This window comes from Paramacrobiotus metropolitanus, unplaced genomic scaffold, assembly GCF_019649055.1.
Source record: "Paramacrobiotus metropolitanus isolate TYO unplaced genomic scaffold, Prichtersi_v1.0 Parri_scaffold0000058, whole genome shotgun sequence".
Lineage (NCBI taxonomy): Eukaryota > Metazoa > Tardigrada > Eutardigrada > Parachela > Macrobiotidae > Paramacrobiotus > Paramacrobiotus metropolitanus.
Window position 1 is genome coordinate 257,400 of NW_026570278.1, and position 19,207 is coordinate 276,606.

At 44.4% G+C, this 19,207-nt stretch overlaps 3 protein-coding genes and 1 long non-coding RNA gene across 4 annotated transcripts; 3 read left to right on the plus strand and 1 right to left on the minus strand.

Moving 5' to 3' along the window:
* Positions 1 to 1,092: 1,092 nt before the first annotated feature.
* Positions 1,093 to 2,261, plus strand: LOC129593005 (uncharacterized). The gene is made up of 3 exons (XM_055489184.1): positions 1,093 to 1,283; positions 1,564 to 1,802; positions 1,989 to 2,261. Exons 1-3 carry the CDS (start codon positions 1,109 to 1,111, stop codon positions 2,259 to 2,261), a joined length of 687 nt encoding a protein of 228 aa, XP_055345159.1. The 5' UTR covers positions 1,093 to 1,108.
* Positions 2,262 to 10,142: 7,881 nt separating this feature from the next.
* Positions 10,143 to 12,531, plus strand: LOC129592974 (mucin-2-like). The gene has a single exon (XM_055489140.1). It carries the CDS (start codon positions 10,632 to 10,634, stop codon positions 12,252 to 12,254), a length of 1,623 nt encoding a protein of 540 aa, XP_055345115.1. The 5' UTR covers positions 10,143 to 10,631; the 3' UTR covers positions 12,255 to 12,531.
* Positions 12,532 to 14,542: 2,011 nt separating this feature from the next.
* Positions 14,543 to 16,585, plus strand: LOC129593006 (uncharacterized). The gene is made up of 4 exons (XM_055489185.1): positions 14,543 to 14,877; positions 14,939 to 15,775; positions 15,849 to 16,483; positions 16,568 to 16,585. The coding sequence occupies exons 1-4, from the start codon at positions 14,802 to 14,804 to the stop codon at positions 16,583 to 16,585; spliced, it is 1,566 nt and encodes a 521-aa protein (XP_055345160.1). The 5' UTR covers positions 14,543 to 14,801.
* Positions 16,586 to 16,803: 218 nt separating this feature from the next.
* LOC129593042 (uncharacterized) lies at positions 16,804 to 17,919 on the minus strand. The gene is made up of 4 exons (XR_008691039.1): positions 17,718 to 17,919; positions 17,399 to 17,509; positions 17,037 to 17,170; positions 16,804 to 16,927 (listed from the first exon to the last, which is right to left on the minus strand). It is a non-coding gene; the product is annotated as an uncharacterized LOC129593042 (long non-coding RNA).
* Between the last annotated feature and the right edge of the window lie 1,288 nt (positions 17,920 to 19,207).

Genomic DNA, 19,207 nt, shown 5'->3' on the forward strand with positions numbered 1-19,207 from the left:
TTTGACACACTGTACATAGTTCCATCCCGTATTATCATATCATACTATTAGCTGGGAAAACCGGCGCTCGCCACGCACCCCATGACCAGGAAATGAGTCATTATTTTGTCGTAGATTGTGTGGGTATGTCGATTTTATCTGGACTTGCAGTGGCTAGAGACGTAGAATGCATGTATGATGTATTGTACTGTTGACAAGGAATGTGCTCTTACTCCAAGTCTAATTTTCGCAGTTTATCGTACAATGGCAGAATTTGCTTTGAATTGCTTTCTACCGCTTCTGCTGATGTATTATTTTAACACCTACTAGAAAATATTAGCTACTGTTGCTATTCGGGTCGTTCCAGGGTTTTATCGGATGCAGCGCATCAAAGTCCAACTCCCTGACGAGAAAAAAATATTTAAAAAGGTTTTAGAATTCAGTCCGCAGCTTCTGTGAAAGCACACAAGGGCAACGTTGTCTGCATCTGCTGCGGTCCTGAAAACGTACAGTTCTGCAAAAAAGAAAATAGCAATATTTTTCTGTAATAAAAAAACATGTTTCTCATGAGACTAAACAGTAACTTCTGACTTCGATATTTGATCATGACACAAGCAAAATATCGTATAACGGGGGAAAAGCTTCCGCGTAACTCGCAAAGAACAGCCATCTGCGAACACTCAGTTGCTGAAGTAACTCTCAGACTGTTGGCTACTACCGGCGCGCGGGCGAAACCTTATCAAAGCCGCGACAGTTGGCGTTAATCGTCAACAAGGATTTGCCCTTACAAGCTGTCTGCAAAATGCCATCAGATGCCGCTCTGCAACGTATGTGCCGAAGGGAGCGCAGAAAGGGCGCATGTGCTGAACCACCGGACACAAAAGCCGACATTGACACTGACCATCTTCAGCTGACACTGCGGAAAGAGCAATTTCTGATGCATGACACAGGTAGCACAGATAAGCATCGAATTATCATATTTGCCACCAATGCAAATATCCGGCAACTTGCCCGTTCTGACGTTTGGATCGCCGATGGCACCTTCAAAACCTCTCCAAAACATTTCCGACAAATTTATACTATTCACGGCTCCGTGTGCGGCAAAATGTTTCCGTTGGTCTATGCGCTAATGGACGGGAAGTGTATGGATTTATACCGGAAGGTGTTCCAGGCATTATACGATTCATTAGCAAAACTGTGTGAAGACGGTCAAGACCCATCGGAACCGGCTTATATGCTTATCGATTTTGAACAAGCGGCATGGACAGCCTTCAGGAGAATCTTTCGCAAAACAACTGTTCAAGGTAAGCGCAAAAACAAACTTTTTATTCGCAACTCCTGATGTTTCTGTATTCGATATGCACTGTAAGAAAAAATGTGTACATAAACTTCTTTTTACTAACTAATTGAATTCAAGTACATTAACATAAATTTGCAGTGAAAAACAACGTACATTGTTCTGTTTAGATTAGGATTTTGAATATAAATTTTGACACTTATTTTACGCAGAGTAAGCACATTTTGGTTTAAGTTAATGAGTATTTTTACAGCCAACTAAAATTGACCGCATGGTACTTCACTTAGGTTGCCTTTTCCATTTTGGTCAAAATGTGTGCAAGCGTATCTTGAAGTACGGATTTAGCGAACGATACATTTCCGATCTGCAGTTCAACACGCAGTGCAAAATGTTGTTGGCATTGGCATTTGTTCCTGTGGACGACGTGGTAAAAGTTTACGAAACTTTCATCCAGCATCCGGAATGCGTTCTTGAAAAGGACAGCAAATTAATCATGTATTTCGAGAGGGTTTACATCGGTCAGACAGTGAAAACCAGAAAAGGGCAGGGGCGGAGGCCACCGTGTTTTGCAATCGCATTTTGGAACTGTCATGACCGTCTGCTTGGTGGAGTACAAAGGACCACTAACAATGCCGAAGGATGGCACAACGGTTTTGCGTCATCAAGCGGATCTGTCAAACCGGATATCTATACATTTTTCGGCAAATTGCAGTTGGAGCAGAATTTACAAGAAGGTCGTATTGGCAAGTTGAAAAAAGGTGAAAAACCGGAGCCACAGAGACGGAAGTTCAAAGAACTGACTGAGCGGTTGATGTCGGTTGCCGTTATGTACAACGATATGGATCCATTGGAGTATTTGGAAAACATCAGCAGGAACTTGGAGATGTCTTGGAAAGATGATGAGGACGAATCGGATTCGGATGTTTCGGAAGATAAGCGTTGTGGGAAAGCATGCTGTATGGGTAATGTGGATTTTGCATTGTAATGGCGGATTTTAACAAACAAATTAGCGGCTTATAACTATATAGCTACATTTTCTTGTAATCCTTTTTTAGTTTTAACGGAATTTTTTATGTACTCTAGTTGAAAAATTCAGATCATGACTCATACTACCAGATATTGCAATTTTTTTGTTAATTCAAATTATTTGAGCAAGTTGGGGTGTTAATACCGTACCGCCAAGTCGTAGCTACAAGTTACCGCTAAACAATGATAAAATCTATTCTACTGTTGGCCTTTCTAATTCGAAATGAGAAAAAAATGGTTGAAATTATTTATGGAACGCTGTGGTCATGAAATGTTATGGTTATGAAAAGTTGCGGACATGAAATGTTACGGTTATGAAAAGTTGCGGTCATGAAATGTTATAGTTGTGAAACGTTGCGGTCATGAAACGTTACGGTCATGAAATGTACGTTGTGAAACGTTACGTTGTGAAATGTCGAGTTATGAAATGTCGTGTAACGTTCTAAACTTATACCTCACGTGCAAAGCTTCCAAGCAGTTGCAATCGTTTGATTTTTCTCTTTATACGCGCGATTATTTTTAGCGCTTTCACTACATGCGCCGGCATCGTGGCGTTTCAGAGCAAAAATTACCGGTAAACGCATACTACTGGATCTGAGTGTCGAATAGCGGGCGGCCTGGCATAGAACAGGTTGATAAAGACACCGGCCTTTATCGACTTATCTAGTACATCGCCACTAGCGAATTCGGAGTTGTACTGCGAATTCCGTCAGGCATGAAAAATCTCAAAGCGCGATCGATCGCAGCAGCTTGCCATATGCGCGTTGACGGTCCCAGGAGGTCTAATTCCGGCGTTCAAAGGCCAGGAACTGACTATCAAAACAATCGGGGATATAAAATCAGGTAGGCTCAACTTGATTTTTGATTGAGCGTACCTGATTTTTTTTCCGATAGTTTGCTGGCCACCCATCTGACAGTGCTTCCAACAAAGTTACACTCCTCACTTATTAGCGCTTCGCAAAATTTAAGTTTTTTTTTAAAATTTTAAGAGATTTTAAGAAATAGCCGCAAAGTATACGGCGGGGAGATTTCGTTGTCATCTACAATATTTATAATTGTGAGACATATTATGGCGTTGCACATGAAGGGCGGGATATTTTGTCCTTAACGACCGTTGTCCGCTGTCCTTAACGACCGCCGCTACGTGGCTGTCTTTACGCGGCAGCAGGTTTAGTTGCTTTGTTGCCGAGCTACGATTCACGAATAAAGCGGTACTATTCCCACATATACAACAGTAGTACACGAGCGAACAGATTCCAATGTCAGCTCCTCTGCGTAATTTTCAAATAACGTTTTTAAGTACGAGGACCGAGCTAGTGTCATTGGTAGCGCGTTGACATTTGCGAGACACTTTGAACACTGTACGAACGCACGATTACCTTAGCAGTCAAACGGGGAAGGTTGCCCATCACGATTAGCTTAGACGCCAACCGTGGATGGGTGCGCTAACTGACACTGCCTAATTCAAACATGGATTGGCAACCTTACGTGGTTGACTGTTAAATCAGTCTGTGCGTTCGCCCAGTGTTCAAAGAGTTTCGCACATGTAATTGCGCTATCGAAGATACTAGCTCCGTCCTCGTATAAATTTTTTCAATACCACCAATGTTACACTTTTGTAAAATTTTGTTTATGGTTTTTGTCTCAATATGTATTCAAACACACGGCACAATGCATGGTGTGCCTCTGTCAGAAATTGGGGGGAATAGAACTGTCTGCTTATTTGTCCGTTATACAGACGAAACAACTGCCAATCAGCGCCTTCTATAGCCGCCCCAGTAACATTAGTTTTATTTACGTATTTTCGCATAGCTATGTCTGTTCCAGGCTTGTCTTTGGGCATGATCACTGATCTCTTGCGTATTTTCTTTATACTCACCCGGTACATGTATCGTCACATCCGTGTTAACTCGTCAAACAACTTATACCACAATCATTATATTATTATTTATGCGTCGGCTAAAACTTGCAGTATACCAGTATTTATGTGAGTCGAATAGCCCTCATATCTGTCGTCTCTCGGTATATAAATGAATCGTATAATTATTTTAAGCATGCTTCCACTTTGTCTACGGCGGCTGTTCCGCCGGAAAATATAAGCATTGTACGGCGAAGCCAAAGGCTATTATTGTACTGTTTACTGCGGCCCGCATCAACAAGCTGAAATACGCGTTGCACAGCTGTATACCTATTGCTTGTGTAAGATGTGTATCGGCATACGCTGTTGATTCAGGGCTTTCGACAACTTCCAGCATGCATTCTGGCGAATTCCGGGTGACGAGTGCCATTTGAATACTGTCAAGCTCCTTCGAGTGGTTATACAAGATATACTACATTCCTTGAGTGACCAGTCCTAGAAGGTTGAAGATGTTTTTAGGATTGTTTATCAGCGGCCATTATGTTTCTCGTACCGACGACGCATCCGGTTCGGTTATGTAAGCACCGAGCGTTTCTCGAAGCCGCGCGGCTACAGTTGTAAAACAATATTGGCTACTATTAATGCATTCTCGTTGCTCGAGCTGTGCCAATCCGAAGTCGACTGTCAACAGCCGACTTTCGATTGGCCAAGTTCGCGCAAATATATAGATGGAACGCCCGTTCCTCACTGACGCACAATCGGCCCGCGCTGAAGCGCTGAGTCTGAGTCTGACCCCTAAAAGGCTGAGTCTGACTACTGAAAGTCTGAGTCTGAGCACTAAAGGGCTGAGTCTGACTATTAAGAGGCTGAGAGTGTTAAAGTAATATCTCGATGACTTTAACTCAGCAACATTATCAGCCTATCTTTAATGATTATACTAGCCTACTCTGCCAAAGTAGTAAGTACTATTAGAATTTCAGTTCTGCACGACATAGACATAACAAAACCACCGACTCGCCTTCGTAGCTGATCAGCTGGAAGTTAATCCGAAATAACTAGGTAAAGACTGCAATGAACAGTCTAAGTTTCAGAAGTTGCCACAAAATCGTAATGAAGTTACCGTCACTCAAAAATTACCCAGATGCAATTTATTATAATTTATGACCATCGGCATTCCAGATAAAGTATACTTATATGGTATCGGCATATGCCTGTCTAGCCATCATTGCTATGCAAAGTGCGAACCTGTGATCAATAATAGAATAATGATGGTTGGTACTAAATTTTAGTACTCGGGGGAGAGCGCAGCGAATGAATCATCTCATGCGGCTGGGCTTATCAGCAAACCGCTTTCTGCCGCCGTTCCAAAACAGTTGTTTTGGTGTATTAGTGGGCCAAAACAAGTAAATGGCGCCAAAATTCCTCAGCCGTAAGAAAGCACATTAAGCGAGGCAGTTGAAAATGCCGAAAAAATGCAGAATAAACGGCAGCACACGTAAATACGTTTAATCGGTAAGCTATTATGAATATCAAAAAAAGATAAGAGGTAGACTCGCGCATTAGTCAACGTGGTAATTTTAGTACAATGGTTCCTGTCGTTTTCTCGTTTCTCGGACTCAGACTCAGCGCTTCAGCGCGGGCCCGCACAATCTGGAAAGCTACCCGTACACTCTCGTGAACTATAACTATGGAAAACTGTTGTTATGTATACATGAATGGAGGTAAGGTGACGTAAACTTGAAGTTAGCTTTTCTTTACGAATGCATTTTAACAGCAGGTTAGAAGATGGATATTTTATATATCATACAGAATACTTTAAGTATAGCAATACGTAGCTTCCAGTACCGCTGTTAGCTTCGCAGCTACTCGTATTAATGGAAATGCAAAAGTCCCATCTAGAAATTTTTAAAGTACTATTAAATTTTGTCTCAAAAACATCCGGCTGGTGCTAGAAGGGACTAGGACACTTTTGTGAAGGATTAGCCGCAGAATATTTTATTATAATAAAACATTTACTTACTGTAAAGTGCAAGTGCATTTTTTACAATGCAGGACCACAACATGTGATATCGACCAGTTGGTCCGTGGTTCAAGTAAATATTTATTAATAAAATTCAACAAAAACGCAACTGCGCAACCGGAACACATCCGATACCCGTAAACAACGGTCACTGAAAAAAGAGAACATAGCAGCTGTTATTTGCGCATAAGCGTTCAAGCGACGCATCCATATTCTGAATTTATTCGGTTTTTGCAGTACAAGCAGCGTCTAGCGATCCCGCCGCAGCATGTCGCGACAGGCGGTACGGACATCCCGCAGTGACACCGCAAACAGCAGCGGATCAATCACCGTCTGGCACAGCTTCATGATCTTGCCCACCTGGTAGAACATCGGCGTGCCGACGTAACTATACAGCGTGAAGTAGACAATCATCGGCGTCCAGCAGACCACCATGCTGCCAATTAGCAATGTCAGGATCCAGAAGGAACTGGAGCGGCGCCGGTTGACGGTGACGCGCTGGCTGTCCGATTTTGTGGAGGTCGGGCCGGATTCTGGGTCGGTGCGCACTTGATGCAGACGTTTCCAGCGCTGGTACGCAAAGTACGGGTAACAGGCGACCATGATAATTAGGGGAAGGACGTAGAACAGGTGTGTCGTTAACGCTTTCCATGGCGTTTGTGGGGATGGAGAATTGTTCATCGCGCAGCCGAGATTATTACTGGGCGTGCGGTAGACTAGTCCATCGACAATTATACCTAATAAAATATTAAAATTTGGAAAAATTGTGTACGACTATTTGTACGTACGGTGGATACATCATTACGCATTGGATATAAACCTTTGTAGAGTAACTGCCAAAAGCGTTCCACCTGGTTTGTAATAGGTAAAAAAAGGGGCATAGAAAACATGAGAGAAAAAATCTCTTGGGTGGTGCCGTTAATGGCGGCGGAGTCCAGTGCAATAAAAGTTGGTGCCGAAAATACCGCCTCTGACAACGTTCTCTCTCCATCAGAGAGCGATCAGTAAACCAACGGAGCAAAGTTTAAATGGCAATACCAGCGCACGCGCGGTTTTGAGATAAATATACGACTAAATACGATACGACTTGGTTTCTCCCAGTCGTCACAAAAAAACCGTAATTTTTGCTCTGCATGTCAACGCTTGGTATATTAGCAGAATCACTCCGCTACGTTTTGAGCTGTAAATATATATACCTTTGTGGCGAATTATACGTACTGCCGTACGGAACGAAAAGTTCGGTAAGTTGTACTCATGTTCCATCTATCTGTCTGTATGCAGACAAACGTACTATCCCTTCATGCTCCTAGACCTTTTATTGCTTGATCCAGGTCTTACCGTAAATTTTTCCTGTATATTGTATAACTGCTGTTGAAAGAAAATATTTAGATGAATTTGAAGAAATTATTTTACCTGGTAGGTAAAAAACGTGACACAGCGCATACAATCCCAACGACTGTCCAACGGCCATCCGATGCGAATGCACCCGGCGATAGGACATAGGCCGCGACACGGCCCATAAACGATTGATCGTGATGGCCAGATGGCACAACGGCAGCACCGGCGGGAACGTATAAGTCACGTACAGATACACGATGCAAAAAGCCTGCGTGTGTCCCGAGGGAGTGACGTACAGGTAAAGGTCAAGCGGGCTTTGAAGTACCGTATAAATCAAGTTGGCCATAAACAGGTTCATCACCAGTACGCCGAAAGGTGTGCGCAATTTGCGGGTGCTGATGTACACCGTAACCAGAGCGGCGTTGTTGATAAAGGTTAAAATGGAGGTGACCAGCGTGACAATCGGCAGCGTCGTCCATTGTGTCGCGACAATAACGGATGTCAAGTTAGTCGCGTTTTGACTGGACATTTGAAAAAAATAGTCTTGCTAGAAAAATTTATTTAGCTCGCAATACGCACTGTAACAAAAACTGCGGAATCGTTCATTGATTTACGGAAAATGTTCTAATGCATTCTCATGCTTTTCCATGGTGTCTTGTCCCAAAGGATGATTACTTTGGTATAAGCAGCAGCACGTCGTTGATGCTATCACAAGCATGGAGCTTATGAATCTGTATAACGTCTAGCGTGCATAATCGCAAATGTCAGCCTAGTAACGAAGAAGAGTGGCGATATGGATTTATTTATATGGTAAGCGGTTCGGCGAAACAGCAACACCCGCATCTGTAATGGATTACCGGCGTCTTTGTCAAATTCCATTAATCACGATCAATGGAAGGAGCGGTTGCACAACGCACCTACTCGTTTCGCTATTGTTGAATAAGAAACCCTATCGGCAAAAAGTGAACCTCACCAAGGGAGGGCGCTGAAATTCCACAAATCTTGGTTGTTAATCCAGATTCCATTTAACGTGCTGGCTTACTGCTTGTGCGTTTGCAGCACATGGGCGTTTATGTATTTTCGTTTTGATGTACGAGTATTAATTTTTATGCCGTCATTAATAAGCCCTTAATTAGAGCATAAATAATTAAATGTACATATTATTTTTATGAAAATTAAACAGAAAAACAGTTGTATTAATTAATCTAAAATAAATAAACATCAAAGAAAATAGACAACCCTAATTTAAACGACCATATTAATTTTTCAAGTGGTTTTTGTATTTTTCGTATTTTCATGGCTGTGCCGATATAGACATGCGCGAAAGACTAACGTTATATGCACTGTAAATTATACGAGTCAGGCAAAAAATAATAAATTGATAAATTATTAGAAACCGTTAGACATTTTAGAGTCAAAAGGCATTTTATTGAGAATAAACGGAGGGATGGTTTTCAATTTCTGCATAACGGCAATCGCAAGCAACCCAGACTCCAGATATCGTTTTGTCTTTCACGACAGTCTGCTCAAGCCGACGTTACAGGTGACATATACATATTGCGTTCCACGCAGCTGCGAGATGTCTCCGGAATTAGTGATACTTTCCTGCAAGTGATCCAAATAGTCCAAATCAGGACCAAATCGCCGATTATCAGGGTTTCTCCATCCCGTTCAGAAGTTTCACAAAATTGTTGCCGGGTTTCAGTTTAGTTTTAAATGTGTATCATTTCAACAAGACGACAGAAATCTTGTCCCGCAGTTATTTCTCTACAGCAACGTGCACTGCACGCTGTTGTAAAGAAATTACTACGGGGTTGCTTTATATAGTGCAGTAACTTCTTTGTATAAGAATTTCCTTCTTCTGATCCAGCTTCTAAAGGAGTATGTTGTAATCTGAAATCAGCCGTAATAAGCTCCAGGATAAGGAAATTACGAGTATATTGCGCAAACTGCAGCGATCGTAGAATTTATATACGAGTACTGATCGTCTCAATTTCGCGTTGTAGGATTTATTAGATTGTACGTTGTAGGATTTATTTCTGACTGTCCAATAAGTGTACAGTCAGAAACACTCACTTCGTAAGCATTTTGCAGTGGCGAGCGTCGAGTGATAAGATAACAGGTAAGAGCTTTATGAAATTGTTAGCAATACATAATAAGTGGTTCAACAAGAATTCAGTGTATCATAAAGTCTCAGCTGCATTGCAAAATTGAGAATTTATCATATAGAGCGTAATTAGTATCATACAAAAGCCTACCGTACAAAGCAGACCACAACTAGCAGGAGCTTTGGTTGTGAAATGCGATTAATCTCACGCTTCTTATTTAGCATTGGAACATCTACTTATCATGAATATTGTGGAAATGCGTTGGTTAATCGCCGTACAAATACGTTACAAATATGCCCGCTGATAAGAGCCTGTCACAAACGTATTTTCTCAACACTGAGTAAACAGCCGTTCTCGCTTGCAGCTGATAACATCCTTTGCTAAACAAAGTTACTCATACAATAATGTCCCTTATTCGGCAATAGCCAATATTTAAAATGATTAAAATTTAAACACCGAAAAATCAAACAAAACCGTTATTTGTGATCTTGGGATGCGTGTCCCGTGTCCTAACAAAACTGCCGAAATTTCATTAACTACCGCTGAACTTATGCCTTAGCAACAACCATGTTGCCTGTTCCAAGGGTGTGGCCTGATTTTGTGGGCGGTGCCCGTGATGCCAACCTGGAAATAATAAGCGATTTCATCGAATCCCTTTAGCCCGGCAAAACACTCGAAGCGCCCAGCGAATGAATTATTAATATGGTCCAAACCCAGCATTGATATTATTTATTTTCAGTGCACCAAACGTCAAGCAGTGAGAAAGCATGGCAGCTTGCTTAGCATGCCGAGTAAAACACTCGAGAATAATCGCCGACATCGCAAAGTATATCCAGACACGCAGCGAGCACGTTGGCATAATTCCCTTTCGGAAAAGTAGAATTATAATTTCTCAACTGAAAGTCCAAGCGCTGTTGTAAAGTTGCTACATATAAATCGAAGTCGACAACTTCTATACAGAAACGGAAAACTATTTATCGCTCACAAGTGAATGCCACATTAAACATGGCCGCAATGTATAGCACAGTATTAACACTCCTCCTCGTGACCTTTGCGTCCGTGGCAACGGCGCGCCCTACATTCTGGGATGCCTTCACGGTGTCCGAGCATCCCGTAACGATGACCAGCCCACACCCGGGACCCGGAAATTATCCCGCCCGGACCACGGATTCCTGGGGAACCTACCCGCCATGGACCACTGATTATCCTAATTACTGGACGACGGGGAATTATTACGACTGGACTACAGCACGTCCTGACCAGTGGACAACCGGGAATGACTGGAGCACACCACGTCCCGGAGCCTGGAATACGGGAGGTTATAACTGGGGGACGGACAGTCCTGGAAGCTGGAACACGGGGGGTTATGAGTGGACAACGCCCCGTCCGGAAGGATGGGCGACGGGCGGTTATCCCTGGGCTACGGGACAATACAGCTGGACGACTCCCCGACCGCACGGTGGTTGGACCACGGATAGCTGGAATACCGCGTATCCGTGGTGGACCACCAACGGCTACCAGTGGACAACGGATAGCTATCAATGGGGAACAAATGGCTATCAATGGACAACGCCAGGATATCAATGGAGCACCCGCCCTTGGTGGTTGAATGACTGGACAACGCCGTCCTGGAACGATTGGACAACCAGCCGCCCTGGAAACTATTCAGCGGGAGCGAACTTTTGGACGACGGCCCAACCGTTCTGGGCTACTGGAACCAATCTTCCCTGGACCAGTTCCCGCCCGGGAAACGCGACCGCCGGCTATGCCCAATGGTCAACCGGGACATACCCACCGTGGACAACTGGTCGACCTGGGTACATGACCTCCGGGTTTCCCAGTTGGACCACGAACCAGCCATTCAGCCAAACAGGATCATTTTTCCAGGCGACCAGTCCTCGCCCGGGCACCGGGTCATCCTGGACACCAGGGTGGGCCACCGGGGCTCCGGCGTGGACAAATGGACCATTTACTACCGGTGGCTGGTCCACGGCGGCGCCTTGGACAAACTTCCGTCCCGGTAGCGCTTTCTCAGGAACACCGGCGCAACCATCTGCGGTCACTTTCCCGCCTGGAACCACTCCCCGACCTAGCAGCCCCCCACCGGTGATAGTGTTCGGTCCAACTTCCAAACCGGGTTCCGGCTCGCCCAGCGCAACCACTGGGACCTCCCCACCAGGAACCAGCATCCGTCCCGTTGGTTCCTCGATCACAGCGGGAACATCCACTGGTAGGCCACTTGGCTCTTCGGCTGCTCCAGGAAGCACATCCCGCCCGGCTAGTGGTCCGCCTGCTCCAGCGGCCTCAACCGGTACCAACCCCGGGACACCCTCTCGTCCAGCCACACCTCCAGCCCCTACCACCCGACCTCCCGCTCCATCGCCGGCGCCGAGCAGCACCGCCGGGCCAGGCAGCCCCCCGCCTACTTCGGGCCGCCCAAGCCCAACAAGCGGGCGCCCTGAACCGCCTACCACTAGACCTCCCATCGAAAAGCCCTCATCCGCTGCTCCCGCTAGTACGGGAACACCCCCGCGGCCGGCTGGCAGTACCGGCACCACCGGACGCCCGGGAAGCAGTGCCCAACCGACCACCACATCTCGACCTGCGCCTAGCACCCGAAAGGCATGAGACGGCTTTTCTGTTGTAATGATAGAATGTGATTTTTCTGAGTACAAGTCTGTAACTGCCGAAATCGTTCGGTCTTTTAGATAACTTTTTTTGATATTTTATTTAATAGTCTTTGGTTAATAAGCGTCGCACGTAATAGTGTGATTTTCTCATTCGCGGTGATCGTGTGGATTTCGGTAAAGCCGTCATTACTCGCATATTATTAATTCAGTGTGATTAAAATTCCAGAGGTTTTGAAATGCTTGACAGAATCAATATGTATAAATGTACCCATTGACTACCTAGGTATGTTCAATTCTTGCCGATCTTGCAGTGAATGTTCATAAATGATAATATGTGCATAATAATTTTTTGCTTGCTGTTGATTAATTAATAGCGACTTGATAAATCTACAGAGTGCCGACGCCGTCAATAGATACACGAGTACTGTACCGTCTGTACGTACTTCGTACTTTACCTGCGCGGGCTGTGTATACTAAGCCAAGAACATCTATCCATGTTTACCGGCATAATACGACATGCATCAATCGCCACCGTTTAAATTAAGTGTATATTCACCAGAGCGGTGGCAGTACTTGGACGCCGGTAATTACTCGTAGATAAGGACCAAACCGACCAATTATGCTGCGAAGCGCAATTTAAAAATGGCAGCGCATGTTGACTCAACTCCCCAAAACAATCACCAAATAAAACTGACAAACCGTGACTTCCGAAGAATATATTCCTGCGAATACTTCGCGCATACCATTGCAAATTCAGCTTTACTTCGTAATATTTTTTACAGTGCGGTAATATTCCCATTCTTTTAAAATAACGATGTCAATTTAGTATTGCGAAACGTTCCGTGAAGTGTGAGCGCGCAAACACAGGGATGCCGCCCATTGGCGCTTCCATGATACTGGTTTTAGCTGAATTTCAGACTTAAAAGCTATCTGCCTTCACCGCGAATACGATAGCCACTAAATAATTTTAGTATTCCTACTCTTTTCGGATTTATAAAAGCGATGACTGGTCTCTGTTATTGTTACGTGTATTTGGATTGAAAGATCTTCAAAGAGTAATTTGTTGGCTCATGGAGAAAAACGAAAATTATGCTGAGACAAGATGTTCGATGCTCAGTAGATGCAGGAACGTTTCGCAATACCAAACTTACATAGTTATTACAAAAGAACGGTAACACATAATCCATTGTAAAAATATTACGAAGTAGAGCTGGTTTTTCTCTTTACAATAGTATGCGTTAAGAATCTGCAAGGATATATTCTCCCTAAATCTCCGGAAATCTTTGGTTGTAAGACAAGCAAATCGTCCACAAGTCTATTATGAAGCCGCCAGGCTCGCAATTCGACACCGCAAAAAAAATACCGCAGCAGTCTGGCAAAGCGGCAGTGACAAAAAAACCCGGTTTGCTATTGTCGGAATAAATTTAAATTTTAATGTATTCCAGTATGGAAACCACATTATCGGCCTGGATACCCTGCCCATTCGCTCGGATCGCATCCGCCTGGATATCTCCGGCACAAAGTACGACAACCCTGCTGCTGTTCTCCATAATCCTCCGCACACGGCACACCCCCTCGGCGATCCTCTCCCACTGGCGCAATTCTATGTTTCCGCCGCGGCCTAGTATTACTTCCCCCGTGACCTCAAATGTTTCTCCCGGATAATCCAATATTACCGCACCAGGACTGCGCACCGGCCCGCTGGCCGGCTTCATCGCCGAATACCGGTCATTCAAGCTCGATAAACCGGTGCTCCTCCCGATTGCCGCTCACGAAGGTTTCCAGCCCTGCGTACCCCTGCGGTTACCTATGCCTGCAGTTATGACAAGATGAATTAACCTGAACTTTATTTAAAGTGTAAACGTTCAGTCGATAATGGAAAGCGATATTTGCATCTGATGGCAAACTGCGATCGAAATTAATGCAAAGCCAAAGCTATACATAGCCGCGGTCATGGACTGTAACCGTCCAAAACAGTACAGTGAGACACTGTACAGTGACACTGTACAGTGAGATTGTACAGTGACACTGTACAGTGAGATTAAAATTTAAAAGGCGGCAGTCTCTCGGTGTTCTCTGTATACTGTTTTTTTAGACAAACCCTGAGGTGGCCGTGTTGTCTATCAGCCCAACTTCCGCATGGTGTCCGCACATTCCAACCGGTGCAGTTCCGCGTCAGTGCAGAATCCGATGACTAACATCGCGCCCCAAGGCAGCAAGATCGCTTTGCCTGTTAATTTGCTTCTTTAGTGTAAAGTAAGTCTCGTGATAACTGCTAATTAACACCAGTGGCGGCATGGCTGCAAGGAAAATAACTGTCCAACGCGGATATTACCAAACGGTGAAACAAAACAGTGCCTGTGTCGGTGGATTGTATTTGTCTGCCGCTTTCTAAACCTGTTTGGCGATACCAAATACATAACACTCTCGCAAAACGTATCGTTTCATGTTAAATTATTGCGCATTTGTTAAAACGTTTCATTTGTGCGTTTTACCAAAAAAAGGCGAATAGCTATTCGAGTGATCAGTTTCCAGAGTTTATACCATGCGTCCATTTCAAATATTAGTCCAGTGCGTAGTTCTTCTGGATTTTTTGCATCACAGCGTTGGAAAGCGAAAAGGTACGTATCAGTTTGCACGTGAACAGTTGTGAAACATTTGGTGCAACTGTTTATTCGACAGGCGGCGAAGTGATACACGACAAGTCCGGGATGTTTTCACCGCTTCCTGCCTTCAACACGGAACTGATGACCCGCGACCAGTGCGAACTACAGTTCACCGCCCACTGCGGAGTGCGCTCTAACGTCGGCAACTCCTTCGCGTGCGCTCAGAATCAAGGACTGGCTGTTAACTGCAGCAGTGAAGCATCCAACGATGAAGTAAGGCATCTGGCGATAGCGTTATCTAAACCACCACTCAAGGCGGTTTTCATCAGTCTCAACGATGGACCACAAATCGCCTTTGAGAACTTAGCGCCGGTGCGCGAACAGACGGTGGTCTTCCAGCTCCACAACTGCCGTTTACCGCGTGCCACCAAGAAGCTGGCCCAACTGCGTCTGCCGCATCTGCTGGAATTTAGCGCCCATCACTGCCGCGCCTTGGATGTCAGACGAGCCGATTTTTGGCAGTCCGGCAAACTCCGACTCATCCAGTTCCACAATTCCACGATAGAATTCTTGGAAGAAGGCACCTTCGCCGATTTGCCTGGTTTGCGTCTCTTGTCGTTGGAACGCGGGTTATCCGAAATCATGGAGTACCCGGAAGACATTCGAAGCTACATTGTAAGACTGCATTGCGGATGCGAGTTCAAATCTTTCCGACGTTGGTTTAGCGCCAGCAGACTGATGCGGTATGCGAACGAAGGACAGATTTACCGCATCGAATACGACGCGTGGCGCAATGAAGATTTGGGGTATGACAATGTCGTCCTGCCCATCGACTGTACCGAAGCAGCATTTCCCAACCAAACACTTTTTATTCGGAGTAGTCTGGATTCGTTTTCGGTTAACGAAGACCTTTGTGAGTCTGAAAAATTATTTCTAACTTTAATTTCTATAATAATGTGGGATAATTGACTGAAGTAAGTTTGCAGATAACGAAACGTTTCCCGAGCGCTGTGATAAGGACACCAACGATATGTTTCCCACATTTTGGAGCGAACCGATGACTGAGAACGAATGCCGCGTACGAGAGCTCATCGAATGCAGTTGTCTGCTGCGGAGTTACCGGCGCTGCGAGGAGCAGTGGCCACGAGGGTCCTTTTCTTCAAGAACTAACTGCACTCACGCTGAAGAGGTTAACGAAATACGTCAGCTGGCCAAAGCTCTGGCGCAGCAACCGCCGCGTCCGACAGTGTGGACCATCGCAGACAGTGTTCCCATCACAACAGCCGACGTAGCACCGATTCGGCGGACCATCGTCCGGTTTGACCTTTTCAGATGCACCAGCAGCCGGTCGACGACGAAGGCTAGTGACCTCCAACTGACGAGTCTGTTGGACTATTGCATTTCGGATTGCAGCGATCTGGACGTCCAGCGAGACGACTTTCAGCTGCTCCCAAAGTTGCGCCTGCTGATTTTCTCTAACACCACAATCCACAGTCTGCATATCGGCGCTTTCAGTTATCTGTCAGAGTTGCGTTTGCTCAGTTTGGAACACGGTATCAGCAGCATTGGCGTCCCGCGGCGCGCTCTGCGATTTGTCACGTCCCATCTGGACTTCCGGACTGTAAATGTTTACGTCATAATAAATTACAAAAAAATCACAATATATAATAAAAATTCCTAATTACCGTATACTTAATCTCTACAGAACCACACGTTTTCATAACTCCAATAGTACTTAATGAACTAATTGTTTAAATACAAATTTATCGAAAACAAACGCTTCGAAAGCGATTCTTTGAACCATTCAGCCAAAACAATAATTCTGGGTAAATACATCAGCCAAAACAAAACCCTGGCAAACAGCACCATGTCACTCGAGTAAAAACAAAACATTAGACCACATCAGTAACCCTATTGACATACCGATAATAATTCCATAATAAATAATAAAAATTAATTGCAGTGGCAAAAGAACTTCACTGGCAACCAAAGGAAGCAATCAAGGCGCACACAATCGTAACGATATCCCAGCTGGACTTGTCAATTAAATAACTGGAGAACGGACCTACATATGCAAACCGATAATAATAAAATACACGATAATAATAAAATAAAATATTTCTGACACAAACGCAACGGAAAAGAATATGCTAGAAATACGTTAGCCAGCTCACCGATCATTGTATCCGATACAGGCAGGAACACATCCTTGCGCTGAGATTAGGGAATATAGGAAATGGAATACCAAATCATGGTCAGGAACTGCTTATCGGATAAAATAATTATCCAGTCAGATTATGCGATCAGCCTAAGCACAAAAAACGAAGACTAATATTAACCATCATGATTTTACACGGTGACAGCGCGTGTTTTAGACTATTTTTGTAAATTAACATCACAAAATTAAAGCACGTGCGTTCCATACTGAAGAGGATTCCGAACGTGCAGAAAAGCATCGGCAATGTGAATAACAGCGAAGGAATCCATGGGAAATATAAACAAAAAACACTCTGTAACGGAAACACGGTTCACTTACACATCTTTACAAAATGTCGACGCTGCAGATATATAATTTTTCAGCGGATCCGCATAACATTCAGCAGCCAGGGATACGGTGCTTATTACAACGGCAGCGTGTACGTTTCATCTGAAATTAATAAATAAAATAAAACGACAAGAATTGCACCTACTTTGATAGTTGAAAAATAACCAACACAAATAATATTTCTAAGAGAATTTGGCAACTGCAGATCAGTGACAATTTCAACAAAAATTAATCTGCTATGTTAATATCACATATTCTTTTATTATTTCGAATGAATACTAAGTAAATATACGAAATCTGCAAGGCTTACCTGCAAGAACGCCAGCCTCCGTTCTCTCGTCTGTTCTGCTTGCTTGTCCGCCTTCGCGCACGCATCAATCGAATCCCCTCTAGTTCGCCGTCGTCCCCGCGTCCGCTAGTGCGCTCCGCATCTGCCACAGCCTCGCGTCCGCACAGGCAAGCTTCCATCGTTCTCCCCTGCGATCGCCATTGCCCCACGTCCGCCACAGCTCTGCGTCTGCATCAGCCCCGCGTCCGCCACGATAATGCGCCCTCCTCCACTGCCCCAACGTCCGTCGCCCCCCCGCGCTCTGCCGTCGCCCCCACGCCCGCCACCACTTCTGTTGCTCCTGATCCTCATAATCCTGACTTCCGGTCCCCTAACTTCCCCCCGCCTCCTGTACCTACTGCCCCTAGCTGTAACTACTGCCCCTGTATATGTTTTGATTAATTGAACGGATCTATATCAATGAAAAGAGTAAAGTTTAATCACGAATAATCGGTTAATAAGCTAAGCCTTAAAAGCGTTAGTTAAATGTGCTAAAAAATTAACAAAAAATGCAAAATCACAAGGAACGCAATTCAGCTAACGAAAAAAACATTATTTATTAAACTGGTAAAGAAATTCTGCCATTTCGGCAGCCTCTTGGTGCATTTCGTCTGTCATCGCGTCCACAAAGGCGCGCAATGGCACTACAAATTATACATAAATAATAAAATGAAAAAAGCTAGATAATTAAAGTACTTACAGTTTCCGCGGCGGGCACATTCCCGCAAGAACTGAATGTCTTGCTCCGCCAGTCCCAGGGCTACGATTTCTTCGGGCAACTCCTCCTGGCCATCATGAACCTCTTCCTCCGCTGGAAGCTGCTCCTGTTCCTGGACTGGAATTTCTGCTGGCAATTCCACATGTTCTGGCTGTTCATCAGGAACGGTGGAAGATACTTCGTTATCAGAAGCGTTTTTCATTCTGTAAAATTGCTAATGTTATGTCTGTGAAAGGAAACAGTATGAAATGAAAGTCAAATGGTGTGTGCGACTTAACTTACCATTTTCATCCATGCCAAGTGGTAATCAGGCGGACATGATGGAATGTTGTCTTCCATCATGTCAGGGTTCTGATCAGCGTTGTAATGCTGTACTTTAACGTGCACATTTGCGTTCGAATACATAAAAACTAACATTTTCATTTAAAAAACTGGCAACAACTAAAGGTATGTAGAACATTTTTATCACTACTATGACATCATTATATCATTACGTTACATACTTGTTTCCTGCTGATAATACAGTGCCTTTGCGAGCGCTCCGTATGGTTATGGCTTGACGCTTGGCTACACTAACGCCAAGTGGAAAAAGTCCGTCAGGTTTCCTGACAGATTTTTTCCACCTTCGTCCCGGTTCTTCTGGAACCTGCTATTACTCCCTATTCCTTGTTGTCCCTCAAGCGGTTGCCCTCGAAGTAAGTAATATTTAATATGCACTTTAATGTTACGTGGTATGCGAACTACTTTTACGTTA

Coding starts and splice junctions, on each gene's coding strand:
- LOC129593006 (XM_055489185.1), top strand. CDS start 14,802: ATGCGTCCATTTCAAATATTAGTCCAGTGCGTAGTTCTTCTGGATTTT. Junction 14,878..14,938: donor CAGCGTTGGAAAGCGAAAAG/GTACGTATCAGT, acceptor TTTATTCGACAG/GCGGCGAAGTGATACACGAC. Junction 15,776..15,848: donor TTCGGTTAACGAAGACCTTT/GTGAGTCTGAAA, acceptor GTAAGTTTGCAG/ATAACGAAACGTTTCCCGAG.
- LOC129593005 (XM_055489184.1), top strand. CDS start 1,109: ATGGACGGGAAGTGTATGGATTTATACCGGAAGGTGTTCCAGGCATTA. Junction 1,284..1,563: donor TCGCAAAACAACTGTTCAAG/GTAAGCGCAAAA, acceptor TACTTCACTTAG/GTTGCCTTTTCCATTTTGGT. Junction 1,803..1,988: donor GGGTTTACATCGGTCAGACA/GTGAAAACCAGA, acceptor GGCAAATTGCAG/TTGGAGCAGAATTTACAAGA.
- LOC129592974 (XM_055489140.1), top strand. CDS start 10,632: ATGGCCGCAATGTATAGCACAGTATTAACACTCCTCCTCGTGACCTTT.